The sequence below is a fragment of the Fonsecaea erecta genome (assembly GCF_001651985.1).
Source record: "Fonsecaea erecta strain CBS 125763 chromosome Unknown Scaff1, whole genome shotgun sequence".
In the NCBI taxonomy this organism is placed as follows: Eukaryota; Fungi; Ascomycota; class Eurotiomycetes; order Chaetothyriales; family Herpotrichiellaceae; genus Fonsecaea; species Fonsecaea erecta.
In genome coordinates this window covers 2,810,379-2,830,657 of record NW_017387244.1, presented here as the reverse complement: position 1 = coordinate 2,830,657, position 20,279 = coordinate 2,810,379, and the positions used below count along the sequence as shown (strand labels likewise).

General features: G+C 55.1%; 8 protein-coding genes across 8 annotated transcripts; 3 read left to right on the top strand and 5 right to left on the bottom strand.

Moving 5' to 3' along the window:
* Window positions 1-153: 153 nt before the first annotated feature.
* On the top strand, window positions 154-2,647 carry AYL99_00998 (hypothetical protein; the record flags this gene model as incomplete). Its single annotated transcript, XM_018832514.1, has 3 exons — window positions 154-160; window positions 230-1,328; window positions 1,384-2,647. The coding sequence occupies 3 exons, from the start codon at window positions 154-156 to the stop codon at window positions 2,645-2,647; spliced, it is 2,370 nt and encodes a 789-aa protein (XP_018698393.1).
* A 1,229-nt stretch (window positions 2,648-3,876) lies between these two features.
* On the bottom strand, window positions 3,877-4,827 carry AYL99_00997 (hypothetical protein; the record flags this gene model as incomplete). The annotated part of the gene is made up of 1 exon (XM_018832513.1): window positions 3,877-4,827. One exon carries the CDS (start codon window positions 4,825-4,827, stop codon window positions 3,877-3,879), a length of 951 nt encoding a protein of 316 aa, XP_018698392.1.
* Window positions 4,828-6,057: 1,230 nt separating this feature from the next.
* AYL99_00996 (hypothetical protein) lies at window positions 6,058-9,736 on the bottom strand (the record flags this gene model as incomplete). Its single annotated transcript, XM_018832512.1, has 2 exons — window positions 6,058-9,421; window positions 9,486-9,736. 2 exons carry the CDS (start codon window positions 9,734-9,736, stop codon window positions 6,058-6,060), a joined length of 3,615 nt encoding a protein of 1,204 aa, XP_018698391.1.
* A 1,423-nt stretch (window positions 9,737-11,159) lies between these two features.
* AYL99_00995 (hypothetical protein) lies at window positions 11,160-12,963 on the bottom strand (the record flags this gene model as incomplete). Its single annotated transcript, XM_018832511.1, has 2 exons — window positions 11,160-11,765; window positions 11,818-12,963. The coding sequence occupies 2 exons, from the start codon at window positions 12,961-12,963 to the stop codon at window positions 11,160-11,162; spliced, it is 1,752 nt and encodes a 583-aa protein (XP_018698390.1).
* Window positions 12,964-13,572: 609 nt separating this feature from the next.
* Window positions 13,573-14,382, top strand: AYL99_00994 (hypothetical protein; the record flags this gene model as incomplete). The annotated part of the gene is made up of 1 exon (XM_018832510.1): window positions 13,573-14,382. One exon carries the CDS (start codon window positions 13,573-13,575, stop codon window positions 14,380-14,382), a length of 810 nt encoding a protein of 269 aa, XP_018698389.1.
* A 209-nt stretch (window positions 14,383-14,591) lies between these two features.
* Window positions 14,592-15,623, bottom strand: AYL99_00993 (26S proteasome regulatory subunit rpn11; the record flags this gene model as incomplete). Its single annotated transcript, XM_018832509.1, has 1 exon — window positions 14,592-15,623. The coding sequence occupies one exon, from the start codon at window positions 15,621-15,623 to the stop codon at window positions 14,592-14,594; it is 1,032 nt and encodes a 343-aa protein (XP_018698388.1).
* Window positions 15,624-16,342: 719 nt separating this feature from the next.
* AYL99_00992 (histone deacetylase RPD3) lies at window positions 16,343-18,554 on the top strand (the record flags this gene model as incomplete). Its single annotated transcript, XM_018832508.1, has 2 exons — window positions 16,343-17,371; window positions 17,427-18,554. The coding sequence occupies 2 exons, from the start codon at window positions 16,343-16,345 to the stop codon at window positions 18,552-18,554; spliced, it is 2,157 nt and encodes a 718-aa protein (XP_018698387.1).
* Window positions 18,555-18,972: 418 nt separating this feature from the next.
* AYL99_00991 (hypothetical protein) lies at window positions 18,973-20,154 on the bottom strand (the record flags this gene model as incomplete). Its single annotated transcript, XM_018832507.1, has 1 exon — window positions 18,973-20,154. One exon carries the CDS (start codon window positions 20,152-20,154, stop codon window positions 18,973-18,975), a length of 1,182 nt encoding a protein of 393 aa, XP_018698386.1.
* Window positions 20,155-20,279: the final 125 nt, after the last annotated feature.

Sequence of the window (20,279 nt, the reverse complement as noted above, 5' to 3'; positions counted from 1 at the left end):
TCGTCTCTTCATCAGCATAAGCGCTGCTCTCCCCGTCCGTTACATACCCTCCCGTGTTGCGCCTCATCAAACATGCGTTACGACAACAACAGAGATCCCGATTCAGGGGTGTCTTGACTCCCCAGGGGGATCTTTCCCCATTTCCCACGAGCCATGGAAAGTAAGCGACCCTGCCGTGGTGGTGGTGCTGCTATCTCCTTTTTAGACTTGCTGACCCTGTCTCCCCCAGAGCCACCATCATCTCACGAGCCGACGCTCGACGAGGCCAGGGGACCCAGCATCGCGCAGCGGGCCGCCGCCTTGTTCCGTAGACATGCCCTCGCCGCCTTGTCCGAGTTCTCCTTCATCAACTGGCACTATCTCTACTTCATCGTCACGTGTCTGGTGTCGAGTCTCATTTTCTGGGGCTCCTCCACCCCGGCGAGATCCGTGTCCTATGTCGACAGTCTGTTCTTGTGCGTGTCGGCCATGACGGAGGCCGGCTTGAACACGGTCAACCTGTCGGAGCTGAACACCTGGCAGCAAATCATGCTGTTCTTTCTCATCATCATCGGCTCGGCGATCTTCGTCTCGTCGTCCATTCTGCACATCAGGAAGCGAGCCTTCGAGAAGAAATTCGCCGAGCTGGCCGAGCGACGGAGAAGACACCTCCACCGGCCCCGGACATTAACCTTTTCGTTGTCGAGACGAGACCATGTCCATGATAACGATCGAGATGCCGCTGTAGCATCCGGGGCTGTACGTGGACGCGCCATGCCGGATTCCATCAAGGAGGAGAAACAGAGAAGCTTGTCTAGGTCGCGAGAACGTCAAGAACTGGAGGGGCCGCAAGCCGGCGTGCGTCGAAATTCGACACCTGGGCGCACCTCCAGCGATCAGATTGCGAGCCATATCAGATTCAAAACCCAAAATCCACCTGGTGAGCACGCCGAGGCCTGGCCCCGAAATATCCGGCACGGTGCCAGTTTCTTTGAAGGAAGAGGTGTTGGCGCTCGGAGGCTTAACAATCATCCGCGCAACACTCAGCCTTTTGAATTCCCTGATGCGGTGCCAGAGTCAGCCATTGAGGACGACCTTGCCCCTTCCCGTCCATTGGCGAATAAGCTCAACAAATATCTCGACACGCTCCACGGATACATGGGAAGAAACTCACAGTTCTATCATCTTAGTGAGAGGGAGAGGAAGATGTTGGGCGGCATTGAATATGACGCGATCCGCCTGCTCTCGTGGCTTGTGCCAACCTATTTTGTGCTATTCCAGCTCTTTGGTGCTCTTGGTGTGGGCGCCTGGCTCACCGCCAACCGCCCGAATATGACGCGGAAGAATGGGTAAGCGAGCTGAGATGTCCTGGACGGGCGACCGTGAGGCTGACCATTGACATAGCCTCAACCCCTTCTGGACCGGAGCTTTCTTCGCCGTCAGTGCATTTAACAACAGTGGCATGGCCCTGTTGGATGCCAACGCGGTCGCCCTGAACCGGAGCTACTACTGCCTCTTGACGCTTAGTCTGCTCATCCTGGCAGGAAATACCCTGTTTCCCCCTTTTCTGCGAGGTATTCTGTGGACGTTCAAGAAGCTGATCCCCGAAGATTCTCCCTCGCCAGCCTGGCAGAGGCGGAGACGCACCATCCAATTCTGCCTGGACCATCCGCGGAGGGTCTACACGAACTTGTTTCCGAGTGCGGCAACATGGTGGTTGGTTGCCTCGGTCGTTGTTCTGAATACCGTTGACTGGGTTGCGTTCGAGTTGCTCAATATTGGCAATCAAGTGGTCGACTCCCTTCCGACCGGGTTTCGAATCGTTGCTGGATTGTTCCAAGCCTTTGCCGTGAGGAGTGGCGGGTTCTACGTCGTCTCGATATCCGGCCTCCGATCCGGGCTGCTGGTCCTCTACGTTCTCATGATGTACGTGAGCGCGTTCCCCGTCACCATGACAATCCGCAACACGAACGTCTACGAAGAGAGATCGCTGGGCATCTTCGCCGACGAGCTGCCGGTGTACCAGGAAAACGAGGGCGCTGCACGGGAGGACAAGAAGGCCGGCTTCTTAAGTGGTCTCCGACGGACCATCACCATGACACATGGTGGTGGTGGCCCGGCCGGCAGCACGCCTGTCTGGAACCGACAGGATTTTGTCCGCCTTCAACTGCGATCCCAACTCGGCCACGACCTGTGGTGGATTGCGCTCGCTATTTTCGCCATCACCGCCATCGAGACGGGCCAGTTTGAGCGTGACCCGGTCAGCTTTTCCACCTTCAACATCATCTTCGAGGCGGTCAGTGCGTACGGCTGCGTGGGCATCAGCGTGGGCGTGCCGTGGAACAACTACAGCTTTTGCGGCGCGTGGCACCTCGCGAGCAAGCTGATCCTGTGCGCCGTCATGCTTCGCGGCCGTCATCGCGGCCTGCCGGTCAGCATCGACCGCGCCGTCCTCCTGCCGGATGAGAGCCTCGCCTGGGCCGAGGAAGAGGATGCCCACAAGAGGACCTCGAGCTTTTACTCTGGAGGGGCCATGCTCTCGAGGGCGCAGACGTCGGCCATGACTTCAGGAGATGCCTTGCCGCGGCCTGGATCGGCGAACTTTGGGGCGCCGGGACCGAGCGTCCTTAGCGAGGACAGAGGGCGATGGATAGAACAGATTGCCTGAGCCCCCGCAGCGACCCATGTGAAAATCATCTTTGATCTTTCTATCCTACGCTATTTAAGCGAGTGGGTGGCCTTGGCTCGATTGGAGCCAGCCAGGGGAGAGAGAGAGAGAGAGAGAGAGAGAGAAGAGAGAGAGGGAGGGAGGGAGGGCTTTCTTCACCTCTCTGAGTCCGACAAGTGATTTTTTTGGTCATTGATCGAGTCTGGGACTTGGGACATGACCACCATACCGGGTTTTCTTTCTGTCTGTCTGTTGTGTGGACGGTTTTGGTAGAACAGTCGCGTCGAGTCGAGACGAGACGAGACGGTCCGGTCTTTTGTTTTAATTACTTTTTATTCTCTTTGTTTCGCATCCTATCCTTTTGAGTTTAGTGGGCAGTACTTTGAGCAAGCGAGCAAGCGTTTGAGACTTTTGTTATTGTGGAGAGAGATTGTTCACGCACGCACGCACGCACGCATATATTGTTTGTTCGTCTGTCTGGCAGTTTTTGCAGCACAGCACAGCACAGCACTGCATATGCATGCATACATACATCGGTACACCTTTTCGAGCGACGTATATATTATAGAGAGAGAGAGAGCGAGAGAGACAGAGAGAGAGAGAGAGAGAAGCACGTCTATAGAGAGAGGGCAGCAACTAACTAACTGACTTTCCTTTTCTCTTCCCCCCAGCGATGAATTGTGCATTGAAATTTCATGGCAGTCCACCTCTCTGTCCGTGGCTTTGCGATGCGAGTTGCATACTGGACTGTACTTCGAGTTTCCATGTGCTTAACAATAGGTAGACAGCATTCGTGCAGAGAGAGAAAAAGAGAGAGAAAAGAGAGAGAAAAAGAGAGAGAAAAGAGAGAGAAAAGAGAGAGGAAGAGAGAGAGAGAGAGAGAGAATCTGTGTGTGTGTTTGTCTGTATGTTTGTCTGTGTGCCTACCTGGTGTCTGGTTTCTTACAAGGCCGTCTCCCCCTACCCATTCCCTTGCCCGACGTGCCTTTTCTTCCTTTACATCTCGGCGTTCGTCACAACACGGTGTTGCCAGGAAATACCCGTTCGTTCGTTCGTTCGTTCGCTCGCTTGCGTCATTTGCTTCATTCCCCCGTCCTCTCGCCCTCCCGTCGCAAAGGTGCAACTCGCAGTAGCATACGCCCGAGAACGCAAGCTCAAGCCCGGGATATATGGATAGAGATGGAGATGTAGATATAGATATAGATCTGGATTTTTGTGGTCTATACTCCTTAAATGACGTTCTCCAACTTCTGCCCGGCCAGGAACCGCCGCAGGTTGGCGGCGATCAGCTTCTCGGCGTCCTGGGGCCGCCCCCCCGCGGCGTGCGGGCTGACGACGCAGTTGGGCGCGTGCCACAGCTTGCTGTGCGGGGGCAGCGGCTCGGTCTCGAAGACGTCGAGGGCGGCGCCGCCGACGGTGCCCGCGGTCAGGGCATCGGCCAGGGCGTCCTCGTCCACCGACGTGCCGCGCCCGACGTTGACTACCCATGCGTGCGACGGCAGCAGCGCCAACCGCTCGGCGTTGAGCGCATGCCGGGTGCTCGCGCTGCCGGGCAGGATCATCACCAGCGCGTCCGTCTCGCGCAGCAGCCGCGGCAGGTCGTCCTCGCCGTACACCTCGACGCCGTCACGCACGCCCGGCCGCCGCGCCACTCCGCGCACCTGCGCGCCCAGCAGGCGCAGCAGCGGCGTCAGCGTCTTGGCGATGTTGCCGAAGCCCCAGACCAGCACGTTGGCGTCGCGCAGCGTGGTGAAGGCGCCCTTGGGCCGGTCGGGCTGCGGGCCGCCCAGGTGCTGCGGCCACACGGGCGGGTCGCGCATCTGGTAGTCGCGCATTTCGTGGAACTTGCGCGCCGCCACCAGCAGCAGGCCCAGCGTGTGCTCGGCCACGGTGCGGTCGTGCAACCCGGACCCCGTGGTGATGGTCACCTTGGCCGGGTCGAAGCCGGCGGCGAGCACGTCGTTGGGGCCCGCGGCCAGCGACTGGATCCAGCGCAGCGCCGTCATGTGCTGGGCCGCGTGTTTGAGGTTGGCCGCCGAGTTGGTCCACGTCACCAGCACCTCCGCGTCGAGCAGGTCGGCGGGGATCTCCTGCTTGACGTCGTATGGGTGCAGCGACACCGAAAAGCCCTCGAGGTCTTGCACGTTCAGGTGCAGCGACGTCGGGTAGAGGAGCTTCATCTTGTAAGGGCGACGACGACGACAAAATGCAGTAGCACCGCAGAAGACCTTTCTTTCCTTTCTGGTTGTTTGGCAGTGATGTAGTCGATCGACAACGGGGCGAGCGTCAGTGGCTTATTTTCTTTTGCTCTCCTAGGTTTTTTGTTTTTTGTTTTTTGTTTTTTTATTATGCGAAGAATGAGTCCTCCCTTGAGAAAACACCCGGCCCAACTCAGCAAAGAGATGGGGCAGCAGTCCAATGGGAATAACGAATCTTGGTCTTCTTCTCCTCGCCCAGGTCCCTTGTGGTTTATAAGTGGATGGTCCTGTAGACGGTGGCACTGGCAAGGCGATAGGACGATGGAGGTGAGGTGAGGAGGGGGCTTTCCTTCGGGCAAGACACGATAAACTCGGTCTCGAAGACAGCAAGGAGGTGACCCTAAATATGATGGATGAATGGCGTCAGTCAGTGATCGGCCCTCTCGCCGCGAAACAGCCCACTAGCCTGCGGAGTTCACCCGATTCTTTTTCAATTGCCGACGAGCCAGTGACAACGTGAGGCCGGAGGAGGAGAGGGAGGGTGATCGGGAAACGTTTACGCGACGGTCGGAAGGTGATTGAGTAATGAAGGGGTGTGTGTGGCTTGACTCCAACCGAAGGTGTAGTGACAGTGACAGTGACAGTAGCAGTAGAAGTAGACGTAGACGTAGCAGCAGCAACAGCAGCAGAAGAAGAACAAGTTTGAAGTGGCTGCACCTATCGCCATCTCCACAGAAGAAACCCCGGCATACAGTATATTGCTATGACCGTCGATAGATGGATGGATAGATAGATAGTGACTTTTCAATATTAAAAAAAAGAGATTGAACTTCAGCATCCCCATCCAGCTTCGCCGGTCAGTATCCAGAAAATCCCAAAACCAACCTCTCGCTAGATCAGATGTGTTGTTCGCTATGCATATCCCCCCGTCTTGATCGCCCACAGTAGATATGTCTGGGGTAGTGATAAAACAACCAAAGACGGCCTTTTGCCGTATACGAGGCCATCGAAAGGCACTGAAAGAAAATCCCCTTTTTTCCTTTTGGGCCCGCCATTTCATTCGCATGTCACTTCCAAGCCAAACCGTTCAAATCATGGCCCTCCTTCGATAGACGGAGATGGCCCCAGAAAGTACAAATATCTTGTCGCTGCATATTCGCGCACGTCTCCTTTGCTTTATCGACATCGGCCGTGTCTGTGCGGATTGGACTCTCACATAACCAAACATCGTCCTCCCTTCTTTCCTCCCTCTTTGGTGCCTCCCGCGGTGGTCGGCATAGGCGTTTGACTTCGAGGCGCCTCCTCACCTTTCTTTCTTTTTCCTTTCCTCTTCTTGCCCGATTCTACCGACGGCGGATCGGACAACACCCGTCTGTTCCCGCTCTCAACGGGACTCGGGCTGTTTCCCGCCCAGATTCGGGTCCGGTGTGTTGGCATTTGCTGATACACTTGGTGCGGCACCGACTGGGTCTGGGATATCAAGTAGGGATTTTGCGGCGGTGGCACCATCGGTGGGACCATACCCTGCGCAACACTGTGTGATCTCGAACCTGGTTCGCCCGGGCCGTATGAGCTGGAGACACTATCAATCGTGTCGAGTCTGCCCATGCGCGGTCGTTGCGCCTGAACGGGCGGCGCCGCATGGAGATTCGGCGTCGATGACGAAATCGGGATTGAACGGCCGCTTCCCTTGGAGTTGTTCCTCGTCAGTCCGTTGGGTAGATTGATCGCCTTGTTGAAAGATGGAGAACCGGGAACTCCGGCGGCACCCCATGCACCTCGGGGAGGTGAGGGCGGCACGCCGGGACTGCCATTCAAATCCCGGGCTTGAGCACTTTGATTAACAGCGCCGTGAGTGGCGATGGGCGGAACCGGCTTGCGCGCAGTCTGAGACACTCGACGATTCAGGTTGGCCATTTGGTCAGCGGTCGGAGGCGGGATCCCGTACGATCCATTGGCCTGGAAGGCGGGTGAAAGGGTAGGCTGTGGCGCGACCGGTTCATTGGCCGATTCATCGGTCGATGGCAGATGCATTTGATCCAGAGATCTCGGGGTTGGCGGGACGGGGTGATTGAGCCGAGCGTGTAAATTTGCCCCAGTCAATGTGACAGACCCTGATGAAGAGGGTTGGTGGGTTGGAGTCGTGTCAGAAAAAGTCAACATTTGTTGTGACGGGTTCAGAGGGGACGGACGATCAGACGTGTTGGGACGCTGAGAGACTGGAGTCTGTTGGTAGGGTGAGATTCGACCTTCATGAGACACTGGCCTCGACGAATCCCCAGACGCCGAGGGCACGAACGGGGCATTTGCTGGAGGCATTTGCGAGGCTGGGCCTGCGCGTTGATACGTGTCAGAGGTGGGAGCAAATGATGCATCGTTCATAGTGGCTGGCCCACCATACGGACCAACAGCATGCCTCAGAGCAGCATTCTCCGGCGCAAATTGTGGATTCATGGGACTGCCATGTCCAAAGCCCGGATGCGCGGGCGGAGCATGACCGTTCTCAGGAATCCCTATCATGGGAATGGGCGTGCCCCCCATCGGACGTGTCTGGATGAGAGGTGAACCCAAGGTTATCCCCGGTTGGACATGGAGGGACGCCGCGGGATAGGGCGGAGGCGGCGACTCCCAACCGTCCGACTGTTGACCCGGTGGCCGGTGATAGAGAGCATTGGCGGCGGCGTCTTGTTGCTGCGCCAGAGGCGGTCTGGGAGGAAACCGTGCCGTAGAGAAACCGGCAGCGGTGGCGGACCTGTGCAAGTTGGACGGGGCGAGTTGTGACGGGGCCGGCGTCGCGTTGGCCAAGGCAATTTGGGCGTCAACATCCAGCGCCGACGACGCCTGCGAGACACTCCTCAGACGGGATCCCGGTGTCGCAGAGGCCGTGGTGACGGAACGACCGAGGCCACCTCGCAATCCTCCCCTGGCACGTTCTCTGACCGTCCGCCTCCTCTCCATGGCCACCTCAATATCCATGTCCCCCATTCGTTCGATGAGCAATTCCGGCTCCTTTTCACCCACTTCGATGGTCAGTTCGCGGTCTGCGCCGTGGGATGGCGAATAGTCAAAGTCGAGTATCGACAGCCGTGAGCCATCCACGGGCATACTTTCATCTCCGAGTTCTTCCATAAACTGATCAACACCACCAGGCGCAACGACCACCAACCTCTTGCCGGTAAAGGAGCACGGTCGGTCTTCGCACCTCTCCACCCATTTCGCCGCTGTGGCACCATCCAGAGTCTTGATCCGTTCACATTTGACGAACAGGCTTTCTCGCCAGTCCACCTTCGCCGCCAGCGAATCATCCTCGATATCCTCGCTGCTGCCAGATATTGACGGCGAGTATGCCATCAGGGGTTCCAGATGGCCTGTCGCAGAGGTCAACGGCATCCTTCCTTGCAGACGCTGTTCGTGCCGCTCCACCACCGAGCCCATGTCCGGACTGACGTCGAGCTTCTCGGGGACGCCGTAGATCCACAGGCCGCTTCCTGCGAAGCCAGCCGCGACGAGAGTGCCGCACACAGTCGCAGTGGGTGCGGTTGATGGTGCTGGCAGGCTGAATCGTCGGCTCGTCGCGGGATTTAAGAAGTAGGCCACGCCGGTTCGAGTGTCATCCGTGCGCACGGCCCGATAGGACATGAGGGTGTGATCGTAAGCAAAAAGCCAGTTGGCGTCGCCCTCTGTGTGACCTTGCAACAATTCTGCGTGGCTGCAAATGCTGCTAATCTGCGGGAACAGAATCTGGGTGGTCCACATGCGGCTGTGAACTTCTTTGGGCGATAGATCGTTCTCCGTGTAGAAAGGCGCAGTGATGACCACCGCCGAGGGCTCTTCCAAACTCTGGGTGCTGCCAACCAGCATCGATCCATCCCCGGAAAAGCTCAAGATGTCGACTCCCTCGCTTCGCACCGCTCTTCGGTCGGTGGAAAGGGCATTCGGTGCCAGCGAAAAGACTTCGACCCCACCTTCATACGCAGCAGCTAAAACCGTGCCTTCGGGAGCCAACGCGATTGTCCTGGGCGGATTGTCCATAACGAGCACCTGTACATGCTTCACGCCATCTCGCGTCAAGTGATACACGTTGGCTTGATGTTTCGAGGACAGGACGGCCAATGTTGTGCCGTCATCGGTGACCGAGGCCGCCAGAGGCCGTCTCATCGTCTTGAGCTCATGGCGTACATTGATAGGGTCTGTCACAGCGTCGATGACATAGATTCGTGAGGAACTGATTGCGAGAATCGTCTGGCCATTTGGAGAGAAAGAGAACCGGAAGGCTTCTGCCCCAGGCAAGGCGGCAGAGGAACTGGCATTCACCGATATCAAGTTGATGAGGGTCTGGCGAGGTCGCAAATATGCCTCGAACAGGTTCCGCCGGACCTCTGCTGCAAATTTCGTCTTGAGCCGATACAGGTCGAATTTCCGAAATGGACCGGTAATGACAGTGTTGGACAAGGCATAGGATGGACAACGGGACAGATGATGAGCATAAAGTTCGCGGTTTTGTGCTGCTCGGTACCAGTTCTTGTTCAGGAGAGCTAATGAAGCGAAGCTGTTGGCATCCACCGTCCATAGGATTCTAGTTCAGGTTAGCAACGAGGTCGGAGATCGGACACGCCCTGTTCTATTTATGGGTGGCGTACCTCTCCAGCACCTGGATGGGCAGGTTGTGAAAGGCGACAGCTTCCTTTCTCTGAGAATTCGGGCCGATAGTATCTGGAGATTGGGGCGAGTCGTCGATAGTACCTGGTCTGCTGGTTTCGGATATACCCAAGCCGGCCTTATGGCGAGGCTCATGCTCGGCCAGGTCCAGTGGCTGAGGAGGAATATCATCCTCATGGGAGACAATTGAACCAGTTTTCGACGGTGGACGCACAATCATCTGCGGCGACATTGCAGAACGACCGTCGCAGAGCGGTGGATGACAATGCTACACACAAAGGCACGACAAGGATGACATGATGATGGTGGCCTCAATGTTGCACGCCTCCATGAACGCGTCGAGTCGCGACGGAGAAAGAAGGAAAAGCTTCCTTCTTCTGGGGTCACCGAGGTTGGGAGATGGTTGACTGCGGGATATTATAGCATCTGTTGTCGGGATCGTGAATTCAGAGGTGATGATGGCATTCGGCTGAGATCTGATATGATGGATGGCGGTGATGGTGAGGCCTAAGAGTGTCAATATCAGAGATGATGGATGAGAAAGCGAATTGGGTGGTTCCGGCGAGGTTTGCAAGGTGGTCAGCGTGGGAAAGTCGAATCTTAGCCGGGGCTGGCGAGCTCTACTTTAACTAGACTCCGAGCAGTTAGCAGCCCCGGTATTGGGAAGCCCATGCGGAACGACCACATGTAGTTACAAACCTAGGTAAACGACTTGCTCGTGGTGCCCCCGTAAGCCACCGTGATATTGACTTCCTGGGCGGCCTCTCTGGCCTCAACCTCCCCAAAGATCCCCCTAATAATATTCTCCTGTAGGTAGGAGGCAGCTGGATGATTAGACGCGGAACCGTCCCTAGGTTGATTATTAGCGACCCGACCGCCAATCGCGAGGCACTGTTGGGCCTTAAAGTTTCCGTCTAGGCAGCGAGACCGCCAACGTCCCTTAACAATCATCAGAGGTCGAGCCTAGACGTTGTGACGTTCAAGGAGCATCTCCACATGGAGCTTAGCCCAGGCAGCCCGTGCATTACGGGCATCTTTTCTTAGAAGCATGCCCCAGGAATGTATCTATGTACAGTGCACAGCACTCAGCCCCCTGCGCAAGTAAGAGACCATACCTACCTACAGTACTTATGCAGGTGTTATTTACTCTGCACTCCCCCATCGAGTGAGCCTACTACTTCCACTCGAGTACCATGCAACATCAAACACCATTTCCCTCAGCTGCATCCCTTCCCCCTTTCTCCTTCTCCTTCCTCCTGGACATGGTAACGTTGCCCGGATGATTTACTGCTTCGGGCTATCAAGCAGTTTCAGCTTCGACAACTCAGCGACCAACATCGACTTTCCGCCGACGATCTCATCGCATCTGGAAGTGCCCCACCCCCAATCGACGTTAATCCCCAAGTATCTATTCCACACACCCAAGTGACAAGCTTGGAAAAGTTGTAACAGGATGAGAGTTGATGTGTTCTGTATTTAGATCCCTGGCTTCGCCCGTCTCATAACTCCTGACGCAAATGTCAGGGCTGTCTCCCTGCCTCAAATATATCCACAGTTGTTTGTACAGGAATAGTCTAAAACCACCGCCAGGTGACCCCAATGGCTTGCCACTTGCACTCTTTCCCCGGTTCAAAATGGCCAATGCTCGATCATCCTCACTTCTGCTCTGCTTCCTCGACCTTTTTGCTGCCTGACAGACCTGAAAACCAATTACTGGGCTTCATGCTGTTCATGGCCTCCTCCTGAAACTTCTTCTCTTCTGCTTCGCGTTCAGCCAGAAACTTGGCACCTTCTTCTTGAATTTTCTTCTCCAGTTCCATATATTGTCTCTGGCCACGCTCCCTGATTTGATCCCACAGCATCTTTCCCTCGGACATTCCCTCCTCAGAGCCTGGCATTCCGTCCGGGCTGTGGCCCGACAGTCCCAGCATTGACGAGAGTTTTCCCAAGCTCTTTCTGGGCCTCTTCTTGCGTTTTTCTGCTTCTTCGGCCTCAAACTTGGCCCGAAGGAGTTTCTCTCTTCGAGCAAATTCGGCAGGTATATACGTCCCCTCAAACGACTTCAAAACTTCTCGCACATCATCAAATCCCATCGTGGCCAAATATTCCAGGAAGGGGATGAATTGAATCAGCGTCTGGTCTTTGGGATCGCCGTTCCACTTGGGCAGGATGATGGCGTTCTCCGGCTGATGCTTCACGTGGTGGGGATCAGTGTCCATGATGAGCACTTTCTTCAGGTCTCTATTGAGATATGAGAGGTCCTATTCTGGTCAGTGTCGTCTTGTCCTTCATTGATTGATTTGATCGGCTCACCTTGACATAACCACCGTCTTTGTACACCGTCGCTTCGCGAAACAAGGGCCATCGAATCATCGAGTAGGGATCTAACTTCCGAAGTACTTGTTCCACCACTGCCATAGGCTGGCTGGTGAAGAGGACAAGTTCATAGTAACCGGAGAGGTACCGGAGGAAGTAGTCCACGCCTGGTCGCTTGGCTATCCGCCAGCCCTTTTCACGCGTCCACTCAGAATGGACGAGCATGTCCTCCAAGCTTATGACAAGAACAAAAGGATAGCGGAAATTTGGGTCCGGATCTTCGTCGGGAAGGAGCTTCGTCGTGACGGGATCTCGGTAGTAGCTCATAGTGGAGGACAGGCGAGCAGCGACTCTGTTGTAGAAAGGTTTGAAGCCCCATCCTGAGGGGGCGTCGGGATGTTTCTTCTCCTCCTCTTCATCCGCCCAGTTGCGGCCCAGGTAGACTGAGAAGCCGACGGAGCCCAACCCCAGGATAATATACATGTATCGGAACGCCGCGTTTTTCTTTCGATCGCTGGAAGATACATACTCTTCCCGAGGAGTATCACCGCGGTCTCGTCCGCGTGCTCCGCTGGGCAGCTCTTCCGCAGGGTCTTCGGTGATATTGAGACTGGGGGCGTGAGAGCTCTGTTTGGACCTGGCCTGGCGCAGTTCCGCGTCCAAGGTCGACGGAATGCCTTTGGTCAGATCAGGCAGAGGTTGTGTCTGACCACGTTCTTCCGAAGCATCCTGTTCCGCAGCAGCATGTTCTGACTGTTGTCCCTCCCCGTCCCTCAAGGTTCTCTTGCTGGCTTGATTCACTGATTCTGAGACATCATCAAGATCTCGAGTCGGATCGGTGCCGAATGGAGGATTTTCGGAAGGACCTTGCTGTTTCGAGGCCGAAGTTGACTGGTGGGCAGGCGCTGAGTCGGAGCGGATCTCCGCCTGGGGAGCCTGGGAGGATGAGACGAAGGGTACTTTTCGCAGGGGCTCTTTTTGCTGCGGTGAGTCTTTTGAGGTACCGGGAATCTTGTATTCTGCGTCCTTTGCGGGTCGATCTCCTTTGGAGTAGTATCGCAACGGGATCTGAATCCGTGCTGGAGGAGCCAGAGGCCGGATAGATCGCGGCCTCAACAGAGGCAATGCTGCACGTCTTAGCATCTCTCATTCGACATGTCCTCAAAGCTAGGAAATGGGCATGCGATATCGATGAGCTGGAAGGAACCTGCAGCTACCGTCGTAGGGAGATAGCGGTTGTCGGTGGATTGGGGAAATCTGATGACGGGTTGCGTCTTGCATTCGCCCGGCGAAATTCTTTCGACCCCGACTACTTGTCTCTACCTCTTTCGTTCTTGGCGTCGTGTTTGTCGCAGTCGCCTCCACCGCGGCAAACCGACTCCGCAACTACTACATTTACTCCTCTTCTTCTTCTTCCTCCTCTTTCTCTTTCTTTCCCTTCTTCTTCCATACAGAAAGTTGATTTACACCCAGAATTTTTTGACTCGCCGTCCACAGACATATCATATGTTCGAGGAGTTGTATTAGCTGGGCAGAACAAAGTTTGCATCAAAACAGTTCGTTCTCCTCAAGAGCGCACGAGAGGCCAGCCTATGATCTTCCAGTCGCCCCGTAAGAACGATACATCCCTTTCCTCCTTCCCGAAAACCATCACGATGAGTGTATGAAAGTCGTCGTCTCGAGAGTGGTGAATTACATGCGTATCAACCTTGGTTCTGTCTTCCCTCGCCATTCCCCCGAACGCGATCTCCGATGCCGGCATCATGGAAAGAAGGTCTCGTTAATGCCTTTCCGATCCCTCAAGATCGTACGAAGCTGAGATATGCTTCGAAGAAGGACAAACATAATGTGACCATATCCACGGAGCTCGTTTCTGTCGTGGAGTCGTTGGAAACTGTCTCTCTGGAAGGAGACCCTTTCCGATTCCTCGACCTCCCAGGAGAGATCCGTAACAAGATCTATCGCTTAGTCTTGTTCGGCAAGCCTGGCTACCGAGTCGTCAATGGCCGAATGAGACCTTCCCGCATAGGTATCATGCTTGCCAGCAAAAGCACACACCGAGAAGCTGCCTACGTTCTCTACAGCAGTTCAAGCTTTCGTATCTTCCCTCTCCAAGATTTCACTCCGGCGCCAGTCATACAAGAGCTTCGCCCTATGTATCGCGCCATGGTGACTTCACTGGAAATGGTGGTCGGCTCAAGCTGGACAAGTCCGCCCAAGACGTGGCGGGTAGGTAAACTCCTGGCGAGACGCCTGTCCAAGCTCTCCGCCGTGCACAACTTGAAGATCTTTGTCGAGCTTGATCCAAGCTTGCCAATGTTTGAGAAATATCGGGTCTCGCGGGACTTCTACACCGACTTCTGTGGAGACCTCTTGCGAGACGTGCTCGCGTGCATGCCGCACGTGAGCCACATTGAAATGAATGGGAATCCAGGTATCGACGCCACGGGACCATTGGTGTCAAGGTTGCTCAAGGAAGTGGAGGCCAAGGGCAAAACATGTACATTAGGACCTACTAAGGCGATCACCACCACGGCTGGAGTGAAGCTGGCGTTTTGGTAAAGGAGACCAACATTAATGCACTGACCATCTCATAATAGTTCTTGCGCATCCTTCACGTACTATTTGTATCTTGTTCCCAGACCCAACCTGAGAGTCGTTCAAAGACCATGTGTAAAGTCTCAGCTCTTTCTGTAGCCCAACGCCGTGCATGCACGCCCTGACGGATAGATACAAGTTACAAAGCCGAGCCAGCCGCCCATGCTTGTCCCTCACAGCTCCTCATCCACGTCCATCTCTCCGTTGTGCTCCCCTCGGTCTCGATGGGTACCATTTGCGCCTTTGCCGTTTGCCTGCACGGGCTTCTTCGCCACGCTTGCCTCCTTGTCGATCATCTGCCTGTTCACCGCGACAATGTTGTCTTCAATCAACCTCTGTCCAACATCCTCGATATGTTTCTTCGGATCAACCTTTCCCACATATCTTGTCTTGAGTTGTTCAGCGGTCAATTCGTTCTCTTCTCGTACACGTTTCTCGTAGCCTTCAGCGAGTTGGACGAGTTGTTTCAGACCTTCTTCGTTTCTCTTGCGTTCCGAACCAAAGCTTGAGGGTAGTTCGAGACCTTCGGTCCAGACTTCCTTATGGAGATTCATGAGCATGTTCTCTTCCAAGCCGGTCTTGCGGTACTGAATTCCGATGCTGTAGTAATGTCGGTTCAACCCGTGAATGAGCGCTTGGATTGAAGGCTTGTTCAGATGGCCCAAATTCGACGTTGTTTGACGGGGTTCTTGCCCCATCATGATGGCTTGGGGGTTAATGAGCCGGAACGCGTCGATGACGACTTTGCCCTTGACGGATTGAATGGGGTCGACGACAACAGCCACGGCGCGGGGTGTCAGTTGTTCGAACGATTGTTGCGTGTTGATATCGACCGAAGACAACCAGCATCCGAAACCAGGATGGGAGTGGTACCATCCCACCACCACCTCTGGACGTCCTGTCTGGCGTAACATGTCCATCATCCTTGTTTGAAAGACCGGGTCGACGGACTCGACGCTGACGGAAGTTCCTGACTGCGGCATCGCGAAGACATCGACAACTCGGACCGTGAAATCATCCACAAACTCGCCGAGCATAAGTCCCATGACTTCCATCGGAACACCCGCCCTGCCGTGGCGGAGCATCTTTAGGAGGGCGAGGGAGGAAATGTAGACGGTCTCTGAGTTGTCGACTAGGTTTGTGTCTTGTCCAGCTTGGCCGCCACCCATATGTGCCGCAGCAAGCATGCGGTTGAACCGATCCATGGCGATTCGTAAGTCGAGAAAGCGTTAAGGCAGAGAGGATAGACAGCGAACGGTAGACTCGGGATTGATAATCGAGATCGAGGTTTGTTCGTGGCGGAAGAGGGACGCGGGTGAGAGCCTGAACGGTGAAGAATACCGAACAAGAGAAGTAGAGACACTCTAAGTTGTTGGGCTCAAAGAAGAATCGGTACACTGTCTGTTGGGAGACCAGGGAGGTGGAAGAAGTATGTGGTCTGTCTCTTTCAAGCGAAAATGTGAAGCTGCAAGGCAAGCGTGAACTGCGCGTTCAATATGCAGATCCTAAAGCGGCTAGCCTGTTGTGCCTCCGCAGATCGTTGGAGACGGGAATCAAGGGCCCTTTGCCTCGCGCAACATGGAATAAATTCATTTCTCGCCTTGCTTCCACCTGCTTCCCACCTGTTCATTTCTCTCGATTCGAAGATTTTCTTCTGCGACAGGGTTCCCTGTTCAAGGAAATACCTGCAGCTTCTAAGTCCAAACCTCCCCGTGTTTTCTAGACGACTATCCCCCTCTCCTTCGCGGCCGTCCCTCACTGATTGACAAGCTTCGTCGAGAGAAGGGAACGGGGGGAGTGGAGCAAGACATTGGGAGGACCTGAAAAGCACTCAATATTGTCTTGGGATTTTTACTCATCCTCGCTACTCGATCCATCGACCATCCACCTCCTACCTTGACGCCTCAACAACCTCACGCCCGCCATGGCATTTGCACCCGTTGATGTTCTCCCGCACAAGCGTGAGGACAAGAAAAGAGTCGCATACTTTTACGACTCCGACGTGGGCAACTATGCCTACGTATCAGGCCATCCCATGAAGCCTCACAGGATACGGCTAGCCCATTCACTGGTGATGAATTATGGCTTGTACAAGAAGATGGAAATTTACCGCGCAAAGCCTGCGTCCAAGTATGAGATGACCCAGTTTCACACTGACGAGTACATCGACTTCCTCGCAAAAGTCACACCCGACAACATGGACTCATATCAGAAAGAGCAGCAAAAATACAATGTCGGCGATGATTGTCCTGTCTTTGACGGCCTCTTCGAGTTCTGCGGAATCAGTGCAGGTGGTTCCATGGAAGGCGCTGCTCGATTAAACCGCCAAAAGGCAGACATTGCCATCAACTGGGCTGGCGGGTTGCATCACGCGAAGAAGTCAGAAGCTAGCGGGTTTTGTTACGTGAACGACATTGTTCTCGGCATCATCGAGCTTTTGAGATTTCACAAAAGAGTCCTCTACATCGACACCGACGTGCACCACGGCGACGGCGTCGAAGAAGCGTTCTATACCACCGACAGGGTCATGACTGTGTCTTTCCACAAGTACGGCGAATATTTCCCTGGCACCGGCGAGCTTAGGGATATCGGTGTGGGCTCGGGCAAATACTACGCAGTCAATTTCCCCCTTCGCGATGGCATCGATGATTCATCCTACAAAGGCATTTTTGAGCCGGTCATTCGAGCTACTATGGAGTACTATCAACCCTCGGCGGTGGTGTTGCAGTGTGGAGGCGACTCGCTCTCCGGAGATCGACTGGGCTGTTTCAACCTCAGCATGAGGGGTCACGCAAACTGTGTTAGATTTGTCAAATCCTTCAATCTTCCTACCCTCATACTTGGTGGCGGCGGTTACACCATGCGCAATGTCGCAAGAACGTGGGCGTACGAAACTGGGTGCCTGGTGGGCGAGTACATGCCGCCGAATCTTCCATACAACGACTACTATGAGGTAAGAGTTCTCCTTGTTGTTTCCCTCCACCGAATATGTCTAACTCCTTCTATAGTACTACGCCCCTGACTATGAATTGGACGTCCGTCCCTCGAACATGGAAAATGCAAACTCGAGAGAATACCTCGAAAAAATCCTCGGCCAAGTGTTAGAAAATATGAAGAGGACCGCGCACGCGCCGTCAGTCCAAATGACGGACGTTCCTAGAGATTCTCTAGGCATGAATGACGAAGACGAAGCCGCACTTGACGATCTTGACGAAGACCAGAACCCTGACACACGCATCACTCAACGCAAGACAGACAAGTACGTCCAAAAGAACGGCGAACTTTCTGACAGCGAGGACGAGGATATGGAGGAAGTAAATGGTCGCCCATCAGCGAGTCGAAAACGGCGGATCATCCAGAATTACCGACACATCATGGATGTGGGCGGCAACGATTCCGGGATGGAAACGCGAAGTGGGACAGGCACGCCGCAACAGGCGTCGAGTCTGCCTGACGAAGCAGCTGATGAGATGAATGTGGACGAGGATCTGGACGATAAGGTCGACCAGCAGACACCGACTCCCCCAAATGGTGAACAGCGCCTGAATGGCTCCACTGCCGCTTCTGGTCTGCACTCGCCCGATCATCATGAATCTGCTGAGGCCGCTGATGGCGACATTGAAATGGGAGACGCAGATATGCCCGATGCGGATGCCGCCCCTGCAGACGAGCCTGAAGCCGCCCGAATCACCGAAGCAGACTCAACAATAAATGTCCAACAGCAACAAACTCCCCCGGATTCGCCACCCACACCGGCCGCCGAAGAGCCTTCGCCCAGTCCTGCTAACGCCGTGGTTCCAGAAACGGCGATGCCAGACGCCGAGGAGTCAAAACCACCAGCATCTTCGACCCCCCTCGCGGTTTCCGAGAAACCCGATGCTGGTGACACTGCTGAATCGGAAACAGCCATCAAACAGGAAGTCATCGGTGATGATGAAGCTGCAAAGGCGCAGGAAGAAGGGCGCATGGAAAGGGAGTTGGCGAATGTGGAAGGGGAAGCCCGGACAGAAGCGGTGGCAAAGGTAGAAGCACCCGAGGCCCCCACAGAACAGGCTCAACAAGAAGACGCACAGTCGCATACCAGTGCCCACGAGGCCGCCACAGAGACGGGAGTCGATTCTGTACAAGGGTCTTAGGGAGGCTCTTGGAGTTTCGAGCTGCTTCGACACAGCGGTCCATGGGTTTCTTGATCGAGGTTGCAAGGGAGTATAGGAGGGCTGAGGGTTTCGAAGCAAGGCGCCTATGAAGCATGACTGGCGCCTCACCCGGGGGAGGCATTCACGACAGGGATCACGCTGAGGGAAAAACAACTGGCGTCGGACGTGCAACTGGACGAACGTGGGCTGAGCTGATCGGACAGGATAAGCAGCTGGAGTCTGGCGGCCACTATCTTAATTTTGACTCGGGATATGCTTTGATACCTTTTCAATGAGTGGAGATATGTTTCCTTTTTAGAAATTACAGTGAAGGGGTATTCCTTATCAAGCTGGAAGCAAAGCCCTCCGCACTCGCTGCAGTTGTCCTGCGTCACTCTTTCAGAGTAGTGATGAGCACCTATTGTGTCGCCACCCTCAAGACAATCTTTCCCCCGCCCCTTCGTCCCCTCGCTTCGACAACCTCCGTAGCGTCCCTCCCTCTATCCAGCTCAAAAACCTCCTGGACGTAACCCTTCAGTTTCCCCGCCATCACCCACCGTGCCAGAACATCGAGCTCCTCCCCTGAGGGTTTCACGATAAAAAACTCAACCTCCACACGGGCATTCGTGCAATTCCGCTGGATCGCCTTGGCCGTCTCTTCGCCGTAGACCTTGATCGGCGCAACAATCGTCATCACGCGACCGCCTGGGTTTATGATCGTGTTGAGCGCCGGGGTGGTGGTGAGGAGGAGGGTGGAGAGAGTGTCTCCTCCGATGCAGTCCACTATGAGGTCCACGGGCGGGAGGTTTTGAGCGGCGAAGGAGGACGGCACTGAAGTATATGCCTCCGCGGTGTAGTCGACGACGGTGTCGGTGATGTTGTCAACCAGGGACGTTATCAGAGGCGCAGACGCAGAGCTGCAGGTTGCGATCACGGGAGATCCAGACGCTTTGGCAAGCTGGAGCGTTGGAAGGCCTACGGAGCCTGCCGCACCCAGGATGAGAATTCTCTTGGACGAGGCTGTCAGGAGCGGGAACGATTGGGGTGATGGGAGAGGTAACCTGCCGTGAGTGTAAAGGGCTTGGAATGCCGTCAGTGCTGAGAGGGGAAGTGTTGCGAGTTGTTCCTCCCAAATATGAGGCGCAATGGCGGAGCTGTCTGGGTTGCACGGCACGAGGCTGAGCTCCTTTTCGTATGCCAGAGTATACGTTGCCGCTGCGCCGTCACGGCCGAAGTCGAGAAGGGCCCATACTCTATCTCCAGGGGAAAACTTTGGTGCTGATCCTACCTCGAAGGCTGTGAGGACTTTGTCCACGACGCCAACGACATCATGGCCCGGTATCGCACCGCCGTAGGGGTGGAAGCGCGCCGGCTCCAGGATCTCTTGCCAGGTCAATTCGCCTCGAGTCAGGGCGGTGAGCAGGACGCGGATCAAGTAGACATGCTGCTTGGGGGTTGAGAAGTCAGTGGGCTGGTGGACACGAGGTTCAGGGTAGTTTGCTGCTGTGTATTCCACGTCCGTTGGGGAGGGAAGGATGCTTGGAAATCGAAAGGGTGGTTCCTGTCCAGAGAGGACACCGGGGAGGTGGATGGCACGCATTGGTAGAAAGCATCGACAACGAGATGAGCTTGGACCTAGTTCGCCCTCCTTTCTCTTCCCTTATGTATACCTTCCAGCTCTTGTATTTTCTTGGTTGCCCTCGGAGATGTCAACCAATGCCATCG